The sequence below is a fragment of the Paramormyrops kingsleyae genome, chromosome 19 (assembly GCF_048594095.1).
Source record: "Paramormyrops kingsleyae isolate MSU_618 chromosome 19, PKINGS_0.4, whole genome shotgun sequence".
Taxonomy (NCBI): domain Eukaryota; kingdom Metazoa; phylum Chordata; class Actinopteri; order Osteoglossiformes; family Mormyridae; genus Paramormyrops; species Paramormyrops kingsleyae.
In genome coordinates, this window is record NC_132815.1 from 3,843,172 (window position 1) to 3,859,363 (window position 16,192).

At 44.7% G+C, this 16,192-nt stretch overlaps 1 protein-coding gene across 1 annotated transcript; it reads left to right on the forward strand.

Moving 5' to 3' along the window:
* The first annotated feature begins 1,481 nt into the window (after window positions 1-1,481).
* Window positions 1,482-13,694, forward strand: frk (fyn-related Src family tyrosine kinase). Its single transcript, XM_023810203.2, has 8 exons — window positions 1,482-2,266; window positions 3,672-3,793; window positions 5,773-5,936; window positions 6,871-7,039; window positions 7,458-7,616; window positions 10,510-10,691; window positions 11,865-12,024; window positions 13,075-13,694. Exons 1-8 carry the CDS (start codon window positions 1,917-1,919, stop codon window positions 13,266-13,268), a joined length of 1,500 nt encoding a protein of 499 aa, XP_023665971.2. The 5' UTR covers window positions 1,482-1,916; the 3' UTR covers window positions 13,269-13,694.
* The last annotated feature ends 2,498 nt before the right edge of the window (window positions 13,695-16,192 follow it).

The following is a 16,192-nucleotide window of genomic DNA, read 5'->3' on the forward strand; positions in this document are numbered from 1 at the left end:
TCCTGATATATCTGAGGGCTGGTTAAATGCATTCACACTCCATTAGGGTTATTTTTTTATAAGAGTACCGTGTCACATCCGGTACAACTGAACGCCTATGAAGAGGTGATCTTCAGTGCATGTTTTACCTGGGTAGTACAACTGTACTAAAATACTTTTTGATGTGAATTTCTTTGTGCTGTTTATGTTACATGTGAAAGGTAAACTCTGTATCTATCTCTAGTGTTAGGAGTATGATACTGGGCACAGAACCAGGAGGAAACACTCATTTATTTATTTTTCTTCAGGAATACGGGGCATGAGGTCAGGTGTAGAATAATCACCATACCAAAACAAATGGGAGCTAAAAAGGCAGAAAATATAACAGCGATGTATTTACACAGGGAGCAGGATCAGGACGTTTGGGCGTCTTTAGATAGGTGTGGATATGTGGGTCATGCAGGGAAGAAACTACAAGTGGAGCAATTTTATCAGCATCACATGGCTTCAGAGACGGGCTGTGTCCCTCCCTCCCATTGGTGAATTAGTTTGGGTAACATAAAATTGTAATTTAATGGTTTGCTTAATGGTTCACTGTATACCTAAAATTTATGAAAAGTCACTTTCAACTACATGCTTAACATATTTATACAAAACGGAAGTCTTGTTTTGCAATATGAATTGTGAACTTCCATAGGACTTACCCAATGTGTGGTTACAGTGAGTCTGAACCCTATACCAGGAAGAACAGAGGACAGGGACGCCCCGGATGGGACACACAGGGGACTGGGACGCCCCGGATGGGACGCACAGGGGACTGGGACGCCCCAGAAGGGGCGCACAGGAGACAGGGACGCCCCGGATGGGACGCACAGGGGACAGGGACGCCCCGGATGGGACGCACAGGGGACAGGGAGGCCCCGGATGGGACGCACAGGGGACAGGGACGCCCCGGATGGGACGCACAGGGGACAGGGACGCCCCGGATGGGACGCACAGGGGACAGAGACGCCCCGGATGGGACGCACAGGGGACAGAGACGCCCCGGATGGGACGCACAGGGGACTGGGACGCCCCGGATGGGACGGACAGGGGACAGGGACGCCCCGGATGGGACGCACAGAACATGCACTCATCACAAAGCAGCAAACCATGATGGTTTGAGGAGAACATGAGGGGAACATGCAAACGTCACAGACACACACACGACAGAAGTGAAATACACCCCCAAACCTCATTTTTACTTGCAATGCTTACTGATAAAAAAATAAACTTTTTTTTATAAACTACCACCAACAATGTATGTGTTTAGCTTACCAGCACACTGGGGATCTGCTTTCGAAATCTTATTTATCTAATACGTCAGATATGGAACGCGGTAATACAAACACATCCCAGCAGCTTTAAAGGTAAATGATCAATCTGCCGTCGCCAATTTAATGGTTCAATAAATCAGACTTACCGTAAATGTCAATCTAGGTACGGGACGTGTCTCTTTAATGATTCTGCTTCATAGAATACAATAAACAGCGCATAGAAAAACAACCCCGTAACTAAAAGGAATGGGACCTTTTAAAAAGGAACTGGACAGACTGGTTTTCCGCAGGAGGTACCGTAACAGTTAACAGGCAGTCGCTCAGCTGGTTGTACTTGCAGCGGGTTGTTCTGCAGGTGAATGAATTCAGGAAAACCAGGAAACAGTCAAAGTTAAATGCTGGGCATATATGCGGGCAATCAGTTCACTGAGCATAGGCCAGGGTTAAGGTGCTAAGTTGCTTTCGAAACACTAGTATCACATAGTCACTGCAGCTGGGACAAGATGGATGAAAACTTAAGCTTTAGTGATACTTAAGGCAGTCGGTGCGCACCTTCGGGGTCACGTCATGTGACCCGAATTATCGTGTTCAGATGAGAAAATCCAGGTTTATTAGTTAGTGATGGAAATGCCCCAGTACTGCTTGATCTGCATCCGTAGAGTTTGCCCGTGTTTGATCAAACCTCCGCCGGACGCCGAACCGCCTGCTCAGAAGATTGAACCGTCTGCGCCGATCCTCACCCGGCCGCTGCCCCCCTTGCCGGAGGGTCACCGCTACTATGTCGCCCTGTACGACTATACAGCCCGCACGGACGACGACCTGAGCGTCAGGGCCGGCGACAAGCTGGAAGTGCTTTATAAATACACGGAGGAGTGGTGGATCGTCAAGGCGCTGACCGGCATATCGGCCAATAAGCAGGGATACGTGCCGTCAAATTACGTGGCGCCCCAAGAAAGTCTAGATGCGGAGCCGTAAGTGCAGCGCGCTGTCCCATCTTTCATACCTGTTATCCACCTATACTGTTTATTTCTCACTGATAAATCCAGGAATGTGCTATGTACATCCCAATTACATGTAATGCAACGAGATGTTTAAATCACACATGATTCGTTATTTATACGCATGTATAATATAATTTATATTTATTAATTTCTGTGAAAATGTGGGAAAACCATTTGGTCTTTAAGTTTCATATGCAGCTAATATGTGTAAAACATTGGCATACAGTATGGGACATATACGAAAACTACGAAAATTTTGTAGTATATTTTGTAGTATAAAGTATATATACAATGGGAAGCTGTAATTATTAGATAAAACATACAAACGTCGCGTAGAAACATGCAACTGCTGCACACCTTTTATCGAAAACTTATTCTATAATTAACATACCGTACTAAAATTTAAAAATGAAGTATAATCTCTGTTGTAGCAGGAAACGGCCTGTTCACCTCCTTTCAGCGAACACAGTTCACAACATCAACTCCAGCTAAACTGGTGTAACCACACGCACTAGAACAGTCATTGGGATTTTTTTTTTTTAAAAAGATTAAGTGGCACGTACTGTAGTATCTGTGATTTCGGAAAAAGTGTTTATAAATGTTTGTGGCTGATTCATTCACAAAGTGAAGGAAATGAATGCTTTGCCTCACGCATTCATTTCTGATTCTGATACAGCAATTCCTGCTGGTAATGAAATTAAGAACACTATACCTTGAAATGCTCTGTCTTTGGTTTTTATTATTGAGACACATATAAAGAGCACTGACACATAATTACAGGCTTATTCTGGCTGTTTTTGGCACAGCTCTGGTTATTGGTTATCAGTTTCAGGTAATCGCTTTGCTTCGGTTTAAAGGTTGTTTCTGACGGAATTGCTTTATGATGGGCGCAGTCAGAGGTTTGAGGTAAAAGCAAAGCAGAGCCTCGTGTACCGCTGACATTTGAGATACTATTTAAATGATCACAATCAAAATACAAGGAAGGTACACCACTGTAAAAAGGAATACAGCCGTAAACATTTAGCAGATAGCTTGTCAAATTGGCTGTTTTGTGGTTCTGTGATCAGAACGGTACATTCTTATACAGTAAAATGTAACATTTTAAATGTTGTCATTAAGTTTTATAAGTTTTAGTGCTATGGCGTCAGTCGAACATCCCAAGTCTTTCAGCATATTCAACACTTTTTGGTAGGATTTTTTAAACTCCGATTTCTGTTACACGCCATTTTAGAAACTTTTTTTGCCCATCAGAATAACTTAAGTTATTTGGTCTATTCCAGGACAGTGCCAAACTAAAACAGGAATGCTCTGAATCCTGAGCAGGACTGCACTGACACGCCCAGCGCGGTTCATGCTAACCTGCCTGTGATTCTAGGTGGTATTTTCCGGATACCAAGAGGGCAGATTCAGAGAAGTTGCTACTGTGTGACGGAAATGTTCATGGCGCCTTCCTTATCAGAGAAAGTGAAAGTCATAGAGGAGAGCTGTCACTCTCAGGTAAGCGGGAGGGAACAGGGGAGGAGAGTGAAGAAGGGCTGCAGCCAGCCCACTCCAACACAACACCACACTTACATCATTAGTAATTAATCTGCCCTTAGGCTGGGGTAACACCCTGGGGTATTAAGGGTTACTGCCGCAGTGGCCTGATGACCAGCCCTCTTGCCGCACATCTCAAGGACCAGGGTTCGAGTCTCCACACAGGCTCCGTGTGTGGCATTTACATGCTCCTCCCATGTCGTGGTGGGGTTTCCTCAAAGTTCTTTGGATTTCCCCCTCCCATAGTCCAAAAGCACGCTAGGGTGAATTGCAGTTGCCGGATTTTCCCCAGGTGTGTGTGCTTTGTGATAGCTTGGTATCCCATCCTGGGTTGTTCCCTGCCTTGTGCCCTGTGATAGCTTGGTATCCCATCCTGGGTTGTTCCCTGCCTTGTGCCCTGTGATGGGTTGGCACCCCATCCTGGGTTGTTCCCTGCCTTGTGCCCTGTGATGGGTTGGCACCCCATCCTGGGTTGTTTCCTGCCTTGTGCCCTGTGATGGCTTGGTGCCCCATCCTGGGTTATTCCCTGCCTTGTGCCCTGTGATGGGTTGGCACCCCATCCTGGGTTGTTCCCTGCCTTGTGCCCTGTGATAGCTTGGTACCCCATCCTGGGTTGTTCCCTGCCTTGTGCCCTGTGATGGGTTGGCACCCCATCCTGGGTTGTTCCCTGCCTTGTGCCCTGTGATGGGTTGGCACCCCATCCTGGGTTGTTTCCTGCCTTGTGCCCTGTGATGGCTTGGTGCCCCATCCTGGGTTATTCCCTGCCTTGTGCCCTGTGATGGGTTGGCACCCCATCCTGGGTTGTTCCCTGCCTTGTGCCCTGTGATGGGTTGGCACCCCATCCTGGGTTGTTTCCTGCCTTGTGCCCTGTGATGGGTTGGCACCCCATCCTGGGTTGTTCCCTGCCTTGTGCCCTGTGATGGGTTGGCACCCCATCCTGGGTTGTTTCCTGCCTTGTGCCCTGTGATGGATTGGCGCCCCATCCTGGGTTGTTTCCTGCCTTGTGCCCGTAGCCTCCTGGATAGACTTCAGACCCCTGAGATCCTGCATAGAACAAGCCAACATAGAAGATGGATGGCGGTTAATGCTGCACTCGTCTGATTGCTCTACATAACACTTAAACATTGTTATTTTAATATTGTTATCAGATTTGTTATGTTCATTTTCATTTCCATATAAATGGAAAACCCAATCGTAGCCCCTGTTAGTGGTAAAGCGGCACTTGGAGCTTAGCAGTCTTGGGATAACCCAGTCTTGGGATAACCCAGTCTTGGGATAAGCCATTGAGTTCAGTGAGTAAATAGCCCTTTGTGGTGTCAGTGAACACCTGCGTGTGGCTGAGGTGGATGGAGCCCGACACGGACAGTGAGAATGGATTTATGAGTCACGATATTTTTTAAACAGCCATAGACTCAGATGATATAAAACCCCGGCGGGTGAAACTGACCCTCGTCTTTATAAAGAACAGCTTGGGGCATGTGGCATGTGGCTTTCTGAACTTCCTCCTCTCAGCCAAAAACTCCTCTGTTGATAGTATCTGGGTCAAAACATAATGGGTTTTCCCATTTTCTTTTCTTGCTGAGGAGAACGTGGGAGAGAGAAGAGATGCATGTTGTGATTTCAGCTGCAGTTGAAATGTCTGGATTGCTCACCCTATACATCTTTATCCATCCGCCTTCAGTATCGTCTTGACTAATACAAGGTTTCAGTGACCTGTTCCAGGAAGCACAGGGCAGGGAAACACCACAGACGAAATACCATCAAAGGAGACACACAAGCAGAATATTCTTTGTGCACCTTAGGAGAGATCCTGGGGGAATCCCCTACAGCGATGGTGCTACTGACTGAGCCACTGTACGCTTTTCTACGTCCCGTTAACTCTGTGGGTATCACCTCACAGACCTGAATAGAAGCCAGTGCTCATTTTCTTTCTGTTCCAGTGCTAGATGATGGAAAAGTGAAGCACTACAAGGTGCTAAGAAACCTTGATGGAGAATACTGCATAGCGAAGAACCACACCTTTAGAACTCTTAAGGATCTCGTTAAGCACTACTCCAGAGATGCCGGTGGCCTTTGTGTGCGTCTCACCACGCCATGTAAGAAGGTAAGGAGACCGCTGCTTTTATGTTTCTCTGCCCCAAGGGCATGAAGTACTATGAGGGCATGAAAAATTAGTCTTGTGATTTTCCCTGAATGATTCTGATTGTTCCGTTTTGTTCCAAATATACATGTTATCATGTGGTTCAAGGGCAGTAAATAGGAGTCCTTTTAGTGGGGTGACAGAAAACTGCCAACTTTGGTCAGCTGGCTGGCCTGAGGTTTTCAATGCGAGACAATTCTGCACACGCATTTACATGTATGTATCAGTTTTATTACCTTGAAAATAGTCTGAAGGGTTTGAAAACTACCCCAACATTTTTTGATTTCGCTAATTTTATGTTTATAATGACATAACAGATTTGCCATAAGAGCGTGACATTCTGAAAGTATCACGCCAGATGCATGTGACAGCCAGGCACAGAGTAGGACTGATTTTCAGCTTGGGAGTTTTAGGGTCAAGACCAGCCCATTTTGTATGACATTTCCAGTCTTGTCTGGTTTCTGTCTAACAGCCATTGTTTAAAAAAACTTCCAGTTACTGGCAATAGCAAGCGATTAATTGCGGCACCTCCAGAGCCACGCACTGCGCTCAACCCGCTCTAAATGACATGCAATCACACTGACGCATGTGCTGCATATTTGTGTGTTTCTCTGTGTAGAGCAGTCATGGTCTATTGTCTGTGTGTATGGGGAGGGAGGGAGGGAGAGAGAGAGAGAGGGAGAGAGAGAGAGAGAGAGAGAGATGGTTGCCATTTTGAATTTCAAACTTGTAAAATTTTGTTTCCGACTGCCTAACTTCTTAACTTGTCAAATAATTTGGTTGATCAGCACTACAGCTAAACAGCCCACGGGAATTCTCCCAAGTGGCCACTCCGTGCCCGGTCCCACCCACAGAGCATCAGCTTGTTATGTTACATGCTATGTGTGTTTCCTTGCAGCTGCAAGCCCCACAGACTCACGGGCTCTCCTACGACACAGTGGATAAGTGGGAGATCGACCGCAAGATGATCAAACTCATAAGGAAGCTGGGAAATGGTCAGTATGGTGATGTCCATGAAGGTCTCTGGAACAACACCACCCCTGTGGCAGTCAAAACCCCCAAACCAGGTAGACGTTCTTGATATCTGTGGCTCTCTACCAGTTCGGTTTATTGACTGCCTTTGATTTAACTCCAGTACTAGAAATTCAAAGTGATATGGTGCTCACACTGTCAGAACAAAAGTATCAATTTGTAGCTTTAAACGTACCATTACTTGTCACTGGGGCTGTACCCTCAATTGTACCCCAGCTGTCAGTAAATGTACCTTTTTAAGGCACAGAAATGGACTCTGAGAAACGTTTTTGTATCATTCAGGGTACATTATTGTTGTTGGTACCTTGGGGTACAAATCTGTACCAGGGATGAACCATTTTTTTGAACAGTGTAAAGAATTATCTTCATATAAGCCAATTACACGTTTGTGTTAGACATGGGTGTGTGTACTTTTTAATTTGCATTTACCAGCCATTTCTCCCATTGATGTAGGTACTATGGATCCCAAGGACTTCCTCAGAGAGGCCGCCATAATGAAGAAACTGCGGCATCCCAAACTGATCCAGCTCTATGCCGTCTGTACGCTGGAGGAGCCTATTTACATCATCACTGAGCTGATGAAGAACGGGAGCCTGCTGGAGTATTTACGGAGTAAGAGCCCACTGCAGTCGGTCACACCCTCTTCGCACTTCCATTTGAAATGTTGTCATTTCCTCTTGGCTGTAAAGGGAATATGTCTGGTTCTGAGATGGGAGGCACCCTGAATGGAATGTTGGTGTATTGCAAAACCCAGGATTACACAGTGCAGGCAATTTTGCTTTTCATCGTGGGAGGAGCACACAATAGAAAGCCATGTGTAAACAGGGATGACGTGAGAATCCAATACACAGATGGATCTGTGAGTCAAACACATAAGCTTTGGTAATCAGGATGTCAGTAGCTGCAGAGATGGGGCCCTTTGATGTACCAACTCAGACCAATCTAATTATATTCCAAATTTTTTAGGGCCCTCGTCCTAACTGTTCTGACCTAGTTGCCCATACCCCTCACCCACAGAGCCACACTCACCTTGATACCTTTTTAAAATTCTTTTATTATTTTTAAACCCCTGGTGACATAAATATTGTTTTTTTAGTCTACTGGGTAGATCCATACTGTATATCAGAGAAACTCATACCGGTCCAGCTTGTGTTGAGTGTCCTGGCCTGAAAGCTGATGTTCCGGTGTGAGAGAGACAGGTTGGCATTCCTGTCATTCCAGTCATGCTGTACTGGAGCAGCTGAGTCATGCTTTCGTACATGTTTATTTAGGCTGGAGAAAAGCGGCCAGGTCTCCTTCCGTTTAGCTTGGCGTTGTGGCTAACGCAAACATATTTATTAAGCAGTCATAGTATGATCCCTTAACTCTCCATCTTAACTTGCCATTCTACATGCTATTAGCCAAGATATCCAGCAAGTTCAATCACTTTGCACTCTCAGCGGAGGCGGACGCACTTCTCTCCCTCTCCCTCCCCTTATCTTCCCTGCTTTGCTTCTCTCGTCTCGTCTAGTCTACTGTCTAACTGTCTATACTCGGGAGACCCTCTCAGCCCTGCTCTTCAAAACTAAGGAAATTATGGATTTGATCAACTGGTCTCTCAACGCAATTGACACCATCTTCTCGCAGAGGAGCGCAGGTTCGGGGGAACCTGACTGTCCTGCAGGAACGTACGCAGCCGGCTACACGATGGATGGATGGGAGAAGTGGAGGGTCGTGTGTCTGGCAGCTCTTTCCGTGGAGGACATCGAAGATATCTACCTATTCGGAACCTTGATAACGGGTCTTATGCTGATTGGATTAGGCATCGCCCTGGTTTATCGGAAATTGAAGAAAACGGTGACAGCCGCTCAAAACCCCTCTAGGCTGGCCAAATTGATTGATGGTCTTGGCGGAGCTGTTGGCGCTCAGACTATGGCCATAGATCGCAAACTGGATAACATCACAGTGTCAAATGACCGCAGATTTGATTACATCACCGTGACTATGGACCGCAGACTGGAGAACATCACGGAGGAGCTAAAGGCTTTGCACAGGATTTAAACGACGGGGACCAGCGTGGACATTAGAGGAGCTGCGAAATTGCAGCTTCTCGCACAAAAACCCAAACAACCCTATTCTATCTCTTTTGGCTCCCCCCTAATCAGCACGGGCCTTGGCCAAGGCCTCTGCTGAGCTCAACAACTCCCCCTGAAGAACAAGGCAGTGAGACTCTCTTGCATTCCTCTCCCCCAACCACAAGGACACCCTACCCCCATCCCACGCCTTCGCCGCTTCATACCCCCAGCGTGAACGAGCGGGTCCTTGTACAGCGCCGTCTGGCTGCAGGAACGGACGGCTGTTTGTCTATGCTGGACTACCTCCACCTCCCCATTCCCCACCCCTGTTGCAAGTCTCGACTTGATGTTGTGAGCTATGGTGACTATGTGCTTATTGCTGAGGTGTTTTTTTTTCTCTGTTCCTATATTGTCCTCCCTACTGGAGTACAGTCTGGGGGCTGTTTTTTTTTTTTATTCACCTACACTATCCTCGCGTAATCTTGTTTCTCTGAGTTTTCCTACAATCCCCTGTCTTCCTGACCTGTCTACCCCCTACGTGTGTTGTATATGTATGGTCGGGTTGATAGCCATTATTTCGCTGGTACTTGTGACCATGTGACAAGGTGTATTGCAACAGCAATAAAGGGCTTCATCAATCAATCAATCAATCAGCAAGTCTTTTGATTTGTATAAGGCAAATATTTAGGCCTCCCAGGGTTTTTGAACGTGGGCTCCTTTTATGACGCCGATAGTTAACATCAGATGTGGAAAACTCAGGTTCAGAAAGATCAAGACCAATCAGTTGAGCACAGAGCCACATTCACAGAGTACTCAGCTGGTTGGTTGAAACAAAATATTGGATTTCTGTATCTCTACTTTCTGAATCCAAACTTTCCACCTCTAGTTAACATCTGTTATGACATTCTATTCTGACATCTACTTTCTAGAACGGTCTCTCTGAATGATTCAGGTTATGGAAGAAAGACTAGTGCATCAGAATAATAATTTCATTTAAACATATGAGGTCAGATTTTATTTTCCTGTGCTTACAACTGTCATGGTAACACGGAATTGAAAATGAAACTGGATATCACAATGGAAGCATTAATCAAGAAACATGAGTTCAGATATCAAATTATGATACCTCAAATGTGAGTTGATACCTTATTGTAATTTACAACAAATCAGAAAGTCTTTTTTTTTTAAGTTATGTGCACAATAGGAGGCCATAAAACCTGCAGAACATTTTAGGAAAATGTGCTGGTTATTCCGTGGGTGATATACTGCCTGAAAATGTGAAACATTTGTTCATTTAATGAGAAAAGTAGGATAGGAAACAGGACAATTTCACACTGATGTACTATTAAAAACCCATTTATTATATAAAATGTCAGTTGTTTTATGAATCTGTCTTGAACTATTTTGTGTAGTTTTGGTGTAATATGTGTATTTTTACTTTGCTTCTATAGATGACCAAGGGGATAAAATTACCCTTTCAGGCCAGATTGAAATGGCTGCACAGGTGACTTCTGGGATGGCCTATCTCGAGCAACAGAACTACATCCACAGAGATTTGGCAGCCAGGAATGTACTGGTGGGAGAGAATAACATCTGCAAGGTGGCTGACTTCGGCCTGACCAGAGTCTTCCTGGTGAGTTTTGCAACGATTTTGATAGCTAGCTTGCAGATTATAAATAACTTGCTATAGAGACATTTGAACAGGGGCTGCACAATGTATCATTTCAGCATTGTCATCATTATTGTCACAATAATCACATTGCAGGAGGTTCGATATCAAACATCATGCTATAACTTTTTTCCTGCTCAATACAAAAAAAACTTGCACAGTTCTCATTTTCCATGACTAACTCTGAGAAGTCTAATATAATTTACTCCGTTTAAGGTTTTTTGGGTACATGGGCTTTGTTGTTAGTGAGTGACAAGCAGGCTCTGCATTAGGGCTAAGCTTGCATAATATTAATATCATCTTCATATGTCGTGCTGCTCCTCTGGGAGGAGCCCCGGGGAGGACCCAGGACACGCTGGAGAGGCTATGTCTCTCGGCTGGCCTGGGAGCACCTCGGGATTACCGCTGCTAATTTTGCGTGAGCACTGTTTAAATCACTCTTTGGGAGGAGAAACGCGAAGACGGGGACTCGAAAACTATTTAGCTTCTGCTGGAAATATTCTGTATGGAAATATTTTAGATTCTACAGAGATGATATTGAGCAAAAACAAGTGATTTGTCAGCCAGTTTTTGGCAACACTGCCACATTATTTGACAGACTCCGTTGGTAGATTAGTTCTATTTGGCTATAGTTTAGTTTGGGTAAATTTTGAACTGCTTTTTGCTTTATACGTATTGAAGTAATTATTGCCAAAAAATTACAGTGCAGTTGTTTTTTTTTCCAGTGTCAAGTAGCCCTAATTTGAACCCCATAGCTCAGTAATGGCAGTGAAACTGAGGTCAGACAAAGTCACCCTGCTGCTTTTTTGTTGTCCAGCGTCCGTCTCTGTTCAGTACCAAGGTTCAGTTTTTACCTTGTCTTAGTGGCAAGAATCCATTCATTAGCTAAGTAGCTACTAGTTTCAATGCCTGATTTAGTAAGAGGGTCTTCTGTAACAGGAACAGTGAGTCATGTAGGATTATGAGATATTAAAATCAGGATCTTTCTGTAAATTGCATGTTTCTCGTTAGGCTTTGCACTAAAGCACGAGCTACAAAGATTGCAGGATGAGCAGCAGCAATTAATTGAGCTGCTTTTTAAAACCTATTCAGGCAAATGCTAATAATATGTGTGTTTCTGTTTTTCTGGGTGCACAGAATGATAATGATTACGAAGCAAATGAGAACTGCAAGTTCCCGATCAAATGGACGGCGCCTGAAGTAATCCATTTCAAAAAGTGCAGCATTAAATCTGATGTATGGTCCTTTGGAATCCTTCTGCATGAAATCATGACCTTTGGGCAGATTCCCTATCCGGGTAAGAGCACTTGCAGTATTTCCCAGCGATTCCTTATTCTGACCACATCATTGCTATTTTGAGAGATTTAAATGATACATTTCCTCGAGATGGGCTGCCGGCCATTAGGCTGCTCTGTGCTTCGCAGCTCAGGCGGTGAATGAGCATAGCGGTTAGTTTCTGAGGAGGGATGACTGCGGAAATCATGAGTGCTAGAGGCTGAATAATAATCAGAGGTTCAATGAGTGTCATTTTCAAAGTGGAAATTGCAGGGAAAGAGGTTACGGAGACCGAACCCGACCTAGCCTGTATCCCAACCGACGGAGACCGAACCCGACCTAGCCTGTATCCCAACCGACGGAGACCGAACCCGACCTAGCCTGTATCCCAGCCGACGGAGACCGAACCCGACCTAGCCTGTATCCCAGCCGACGGAGACCGAACCCGACCTAGCCTGTATCCCAACCGACGGAGACCGAACCCGACCTAGCCTGTATACCAGCCGACGGAGACCGAACCCGACCCAGCCTGTATCCCAGCCGACGGAGACCGAACCCGACCTAGCCTGTATCCCAGCCGACGGAGACCGAACCCGACCTAGCCTGTATCCCAGCCGACGGAGACCGAACCCGACCTAGCCTGTATCCCAGCCGACGGAGACCGAACCCGACCCAGCCTGAATAGTATTAGAAAATGTAAAACTGCAAAACCTGAGCCAAACCCGAAATTGTGGAAATATTAGTCACATGCATACGGAGACATTTGCAAGATTTTGCCGTATTTCTTCCATTGCTAGTCGTTTGCTTGCTTGGTGGCTGGTAGACGTGGGGGGTTGGGGGGGGGGGGGAATTGGTATGGAATACGCAAACCAGCAAAGGACCCAGCAACTGCAAAAATCACTCATAGAAAGCTAACCCAAATCTGACCCGGGTTCAAAGTTAAACATAAGAATCTGATCTGTGCCCGGCCCGAAATCCGATACTTTATCGGGGCCCGTCAGTCGCGGACAGGTCGCAGATCTCTAGTTAGTACCTTTGGAACTAACGTTATGCTCTTGTGATCCCAAATCAGAAATGACCAACATGGAGGTGGTGCGGATGCTCTCCAAAGGTTACAGAATGTCCTGTCCGGCCTTGTGTCCAGACGCCCTGTATAATATCATGAAGGGCTGCTGGAAGGACGAGGCGTGTGACAGGCCCACCTTCGAGACGCTGCTGTGGGAACTGGAGGGCTTTTTTGATATGGACCCAACATCTTATTCTTAAATCTGTGGAAGAAGCAAGTCGGCAATGGAAACGAATGCTACTATGGGTATCAACCAACAACAATACAATAACAATAATTACACAAGTTGACTTCAAATGTTTAGGGATGTGATATCCAGGTTATTGTCCTGCATTTGTTTCCCAGAGAATTTAATATGTAAACTAATTTTTTCACGAATATATTTTTTTTTCCCAAATTTTCTGTTCATTAAAAATATTCAAAATCTCATTTATTTAATTACATTTGAATAGTGGTGCATGTTGATTGTTGAATGATGTATAGTGGATTTATTGGTTACTAACATTGTACTGTGAATTTATTTTTTGTTTCTTTTTAAATTTCTTTGCTGTAATGCTTATACCTGTAATTGTAGTCTCGTGGTTCTCTTTTTTTTAAATATGTAAAATTATGATATATACCAAGAACTTCTTGTGTTTTTGTTTGTGCACAACATTCCTGTGAATGTACTGCCTTCGCACTCAGAAAATGCTGAAAAAAATACCCAGCGTATGCAGTTCGCCACATTAACCACCTGATGGCGCCAGCACATTCCCTGACAGCAACTGGCTGACCGAAACGACGAGACTGCCGCTACAAAGCATGAAGCGGAAACTGCATGGGTTACACCTGCTCTTCCGCATGTTGTCACAGCTGCAGGCTCTGCCAACATACAGCAAATTAAAGACACACAGCTCTAATTTAACTGTTATAAAACTTGCAGTAGATTTCTTCATACACATTTTTAAAACTCATTGGTACAGGACATACATAACGTATTACATTTTATGTTGTACAGACATGGAGAGGAAGGGAATTTTCACTTAAAAAATCCCCCATGTAACAGCTAAACTCTGGGCTTGTCCCGCTGCTTCCTAGAGCCCAAGCCTGCTCTGTATATCCATCTGGCTTAATGAACTCTACCAATCAAAGGCTTACTGTAAATCCCCAACATTCCCTTGGCTTTTCCATCGGCTTCAAAATAATATCCATCAAGTATTTCCTACATGCCATTTATGCACTGCATTATAATGAATGACTACTGCACTGTCTGCTCTCCTAGGCAAGTGGACTATGGTTTATTTACTTTGTGCCACAAAGCAACAGGAATACAATTTTCCATCCATCCATCCATACTCACTTGCCCTGAGCATTGTTGGGGACTCATACCCTAGGTCCCAGAAATGGGGGGGAGGGGGGGAGTATTAACCAGATACATTTTTAATATATTATTGTAAATATTAAATACATTTCTGTGAAAGTTTCCATCTCCTTTAATTATTCATAATTATTATTTTTTAATATATGTCCTAGACCAGGGGTGGGCAATCTTATCCGCAAAGGGCCTGTGTGTGTGCGGGTTTTCACTGCAACTCCCTAATCAGTTTACTAATTAGAGGATTGTTTGGCTGAAGAGTCTTCACACCTGGGTTTGAACAGCTGACCTAAAGGTTACCCCAAAAACCTGCATACGCACCGGCCCTTTGCTGAAAAGATTACCCACCCCTGTCCTAGACAATAATAAATGTCATGTAAGGAAAAAAGTTATTTCATTGTTCTCTTTCCTTTAGAACTAGCGGCGATGAAGAGCCCCTTCGGTAAGACATGAACCGTGCGTTCCTGTTATCCCGACATAACAGCGAGCTGCGATGTTACCCACCTCGCGCTCTTCCCATCAGTCTGCCAAATAATCCAGTCTGCCAAAACAGTATTACGTCACCAGAAGGCACGTGTTCCACCTGGAGGACGAGACCCGGTATCCATCCGTACTGGAAATTTTTTAAATTTTGTGTCGCTCATCAGCGCTGCCGCCGCTGTCGCACAGCAGTGACCTTCCGCCTTCAGTTTGCTCCGTCCATTCTCAGGTTTGCAGTGTACTTGCTATCTAGGCTACTAGCCGCTAAAAGAATTTGCACTTTTTGGGAAACATTTTCTTGTATTTGTGACTTAAGTGATACTGTAATCAATGAACAAGGCGAACATGCTAAGAATGCGCAAAACCAAGTGCAAATGCTCAAAAAATAGATTTAAAGATGAACATGAAAATTATAAATAAATTTGCTAAATTATAAATAAATACAAACGCATTGGCAATGACATGTGAATTTGGTCGCTGCCTGTATCAAAGACGATGTGAAAGGATCTGGCTCATTAATGTCAACAGCTATAATGTGTATATAATGCCGCAGTAATGTGGAGGGAAGAGCAAATTCAGATATGTACCGTTAGCTTAATGATTATTCCAAGTTCAAAGCAGTAAGTCTTTACCAAGACAAAAGGGAAAATATCTAAATGCATCTTTTTGGTAATGTCCTGTATCTGTTTAATATGCATTAAATGGACAGAAATGGCATATTAAACGTTCATTGGCATATCGACATAGAGTTCTGTGTGCATGTATGCACAGGCTGTGGGGTGTGATTATTGTGGGGGGGCTGTAAGAGTCTCTGGAGGGTAATTTGAGGTGCTTGTGTATATGAGATACTCGGTATACCCTAACGAAGATTTTACCAGAAACAGCAGGGAGCTAAACGTTCTGCGGACGTTTGTGTGCCGATGTTTATGTGCCAAAGGGGTAGATCCAGTTAAACCAGATCAGACAGGTGTTGTTAGTGCATGAGGGGCAGCAGGGGGACGCCGGCCGCCTCAGTCCCACTCGCTATATGATTTATGTTCATCCGTTTGTGCTTTGAATAGCATGAGGATGACCCTCCACCACTGAGACCAGCTGTCCGCTCCCATTAAAATGTGTATTTTTCCCCATTTACAAGACTAGTTTACATTGACCAAAAATATGTGCTTTTGTGCGTTCCTACAGGAAAACTGGGAATATGAACACTCATGTATTATAGCCTGACAGGGGCTGATTGATCTCGTGAAAGACACCAAGTGGATGAGATAATTTTAGGGGTGATTATTAAAACCA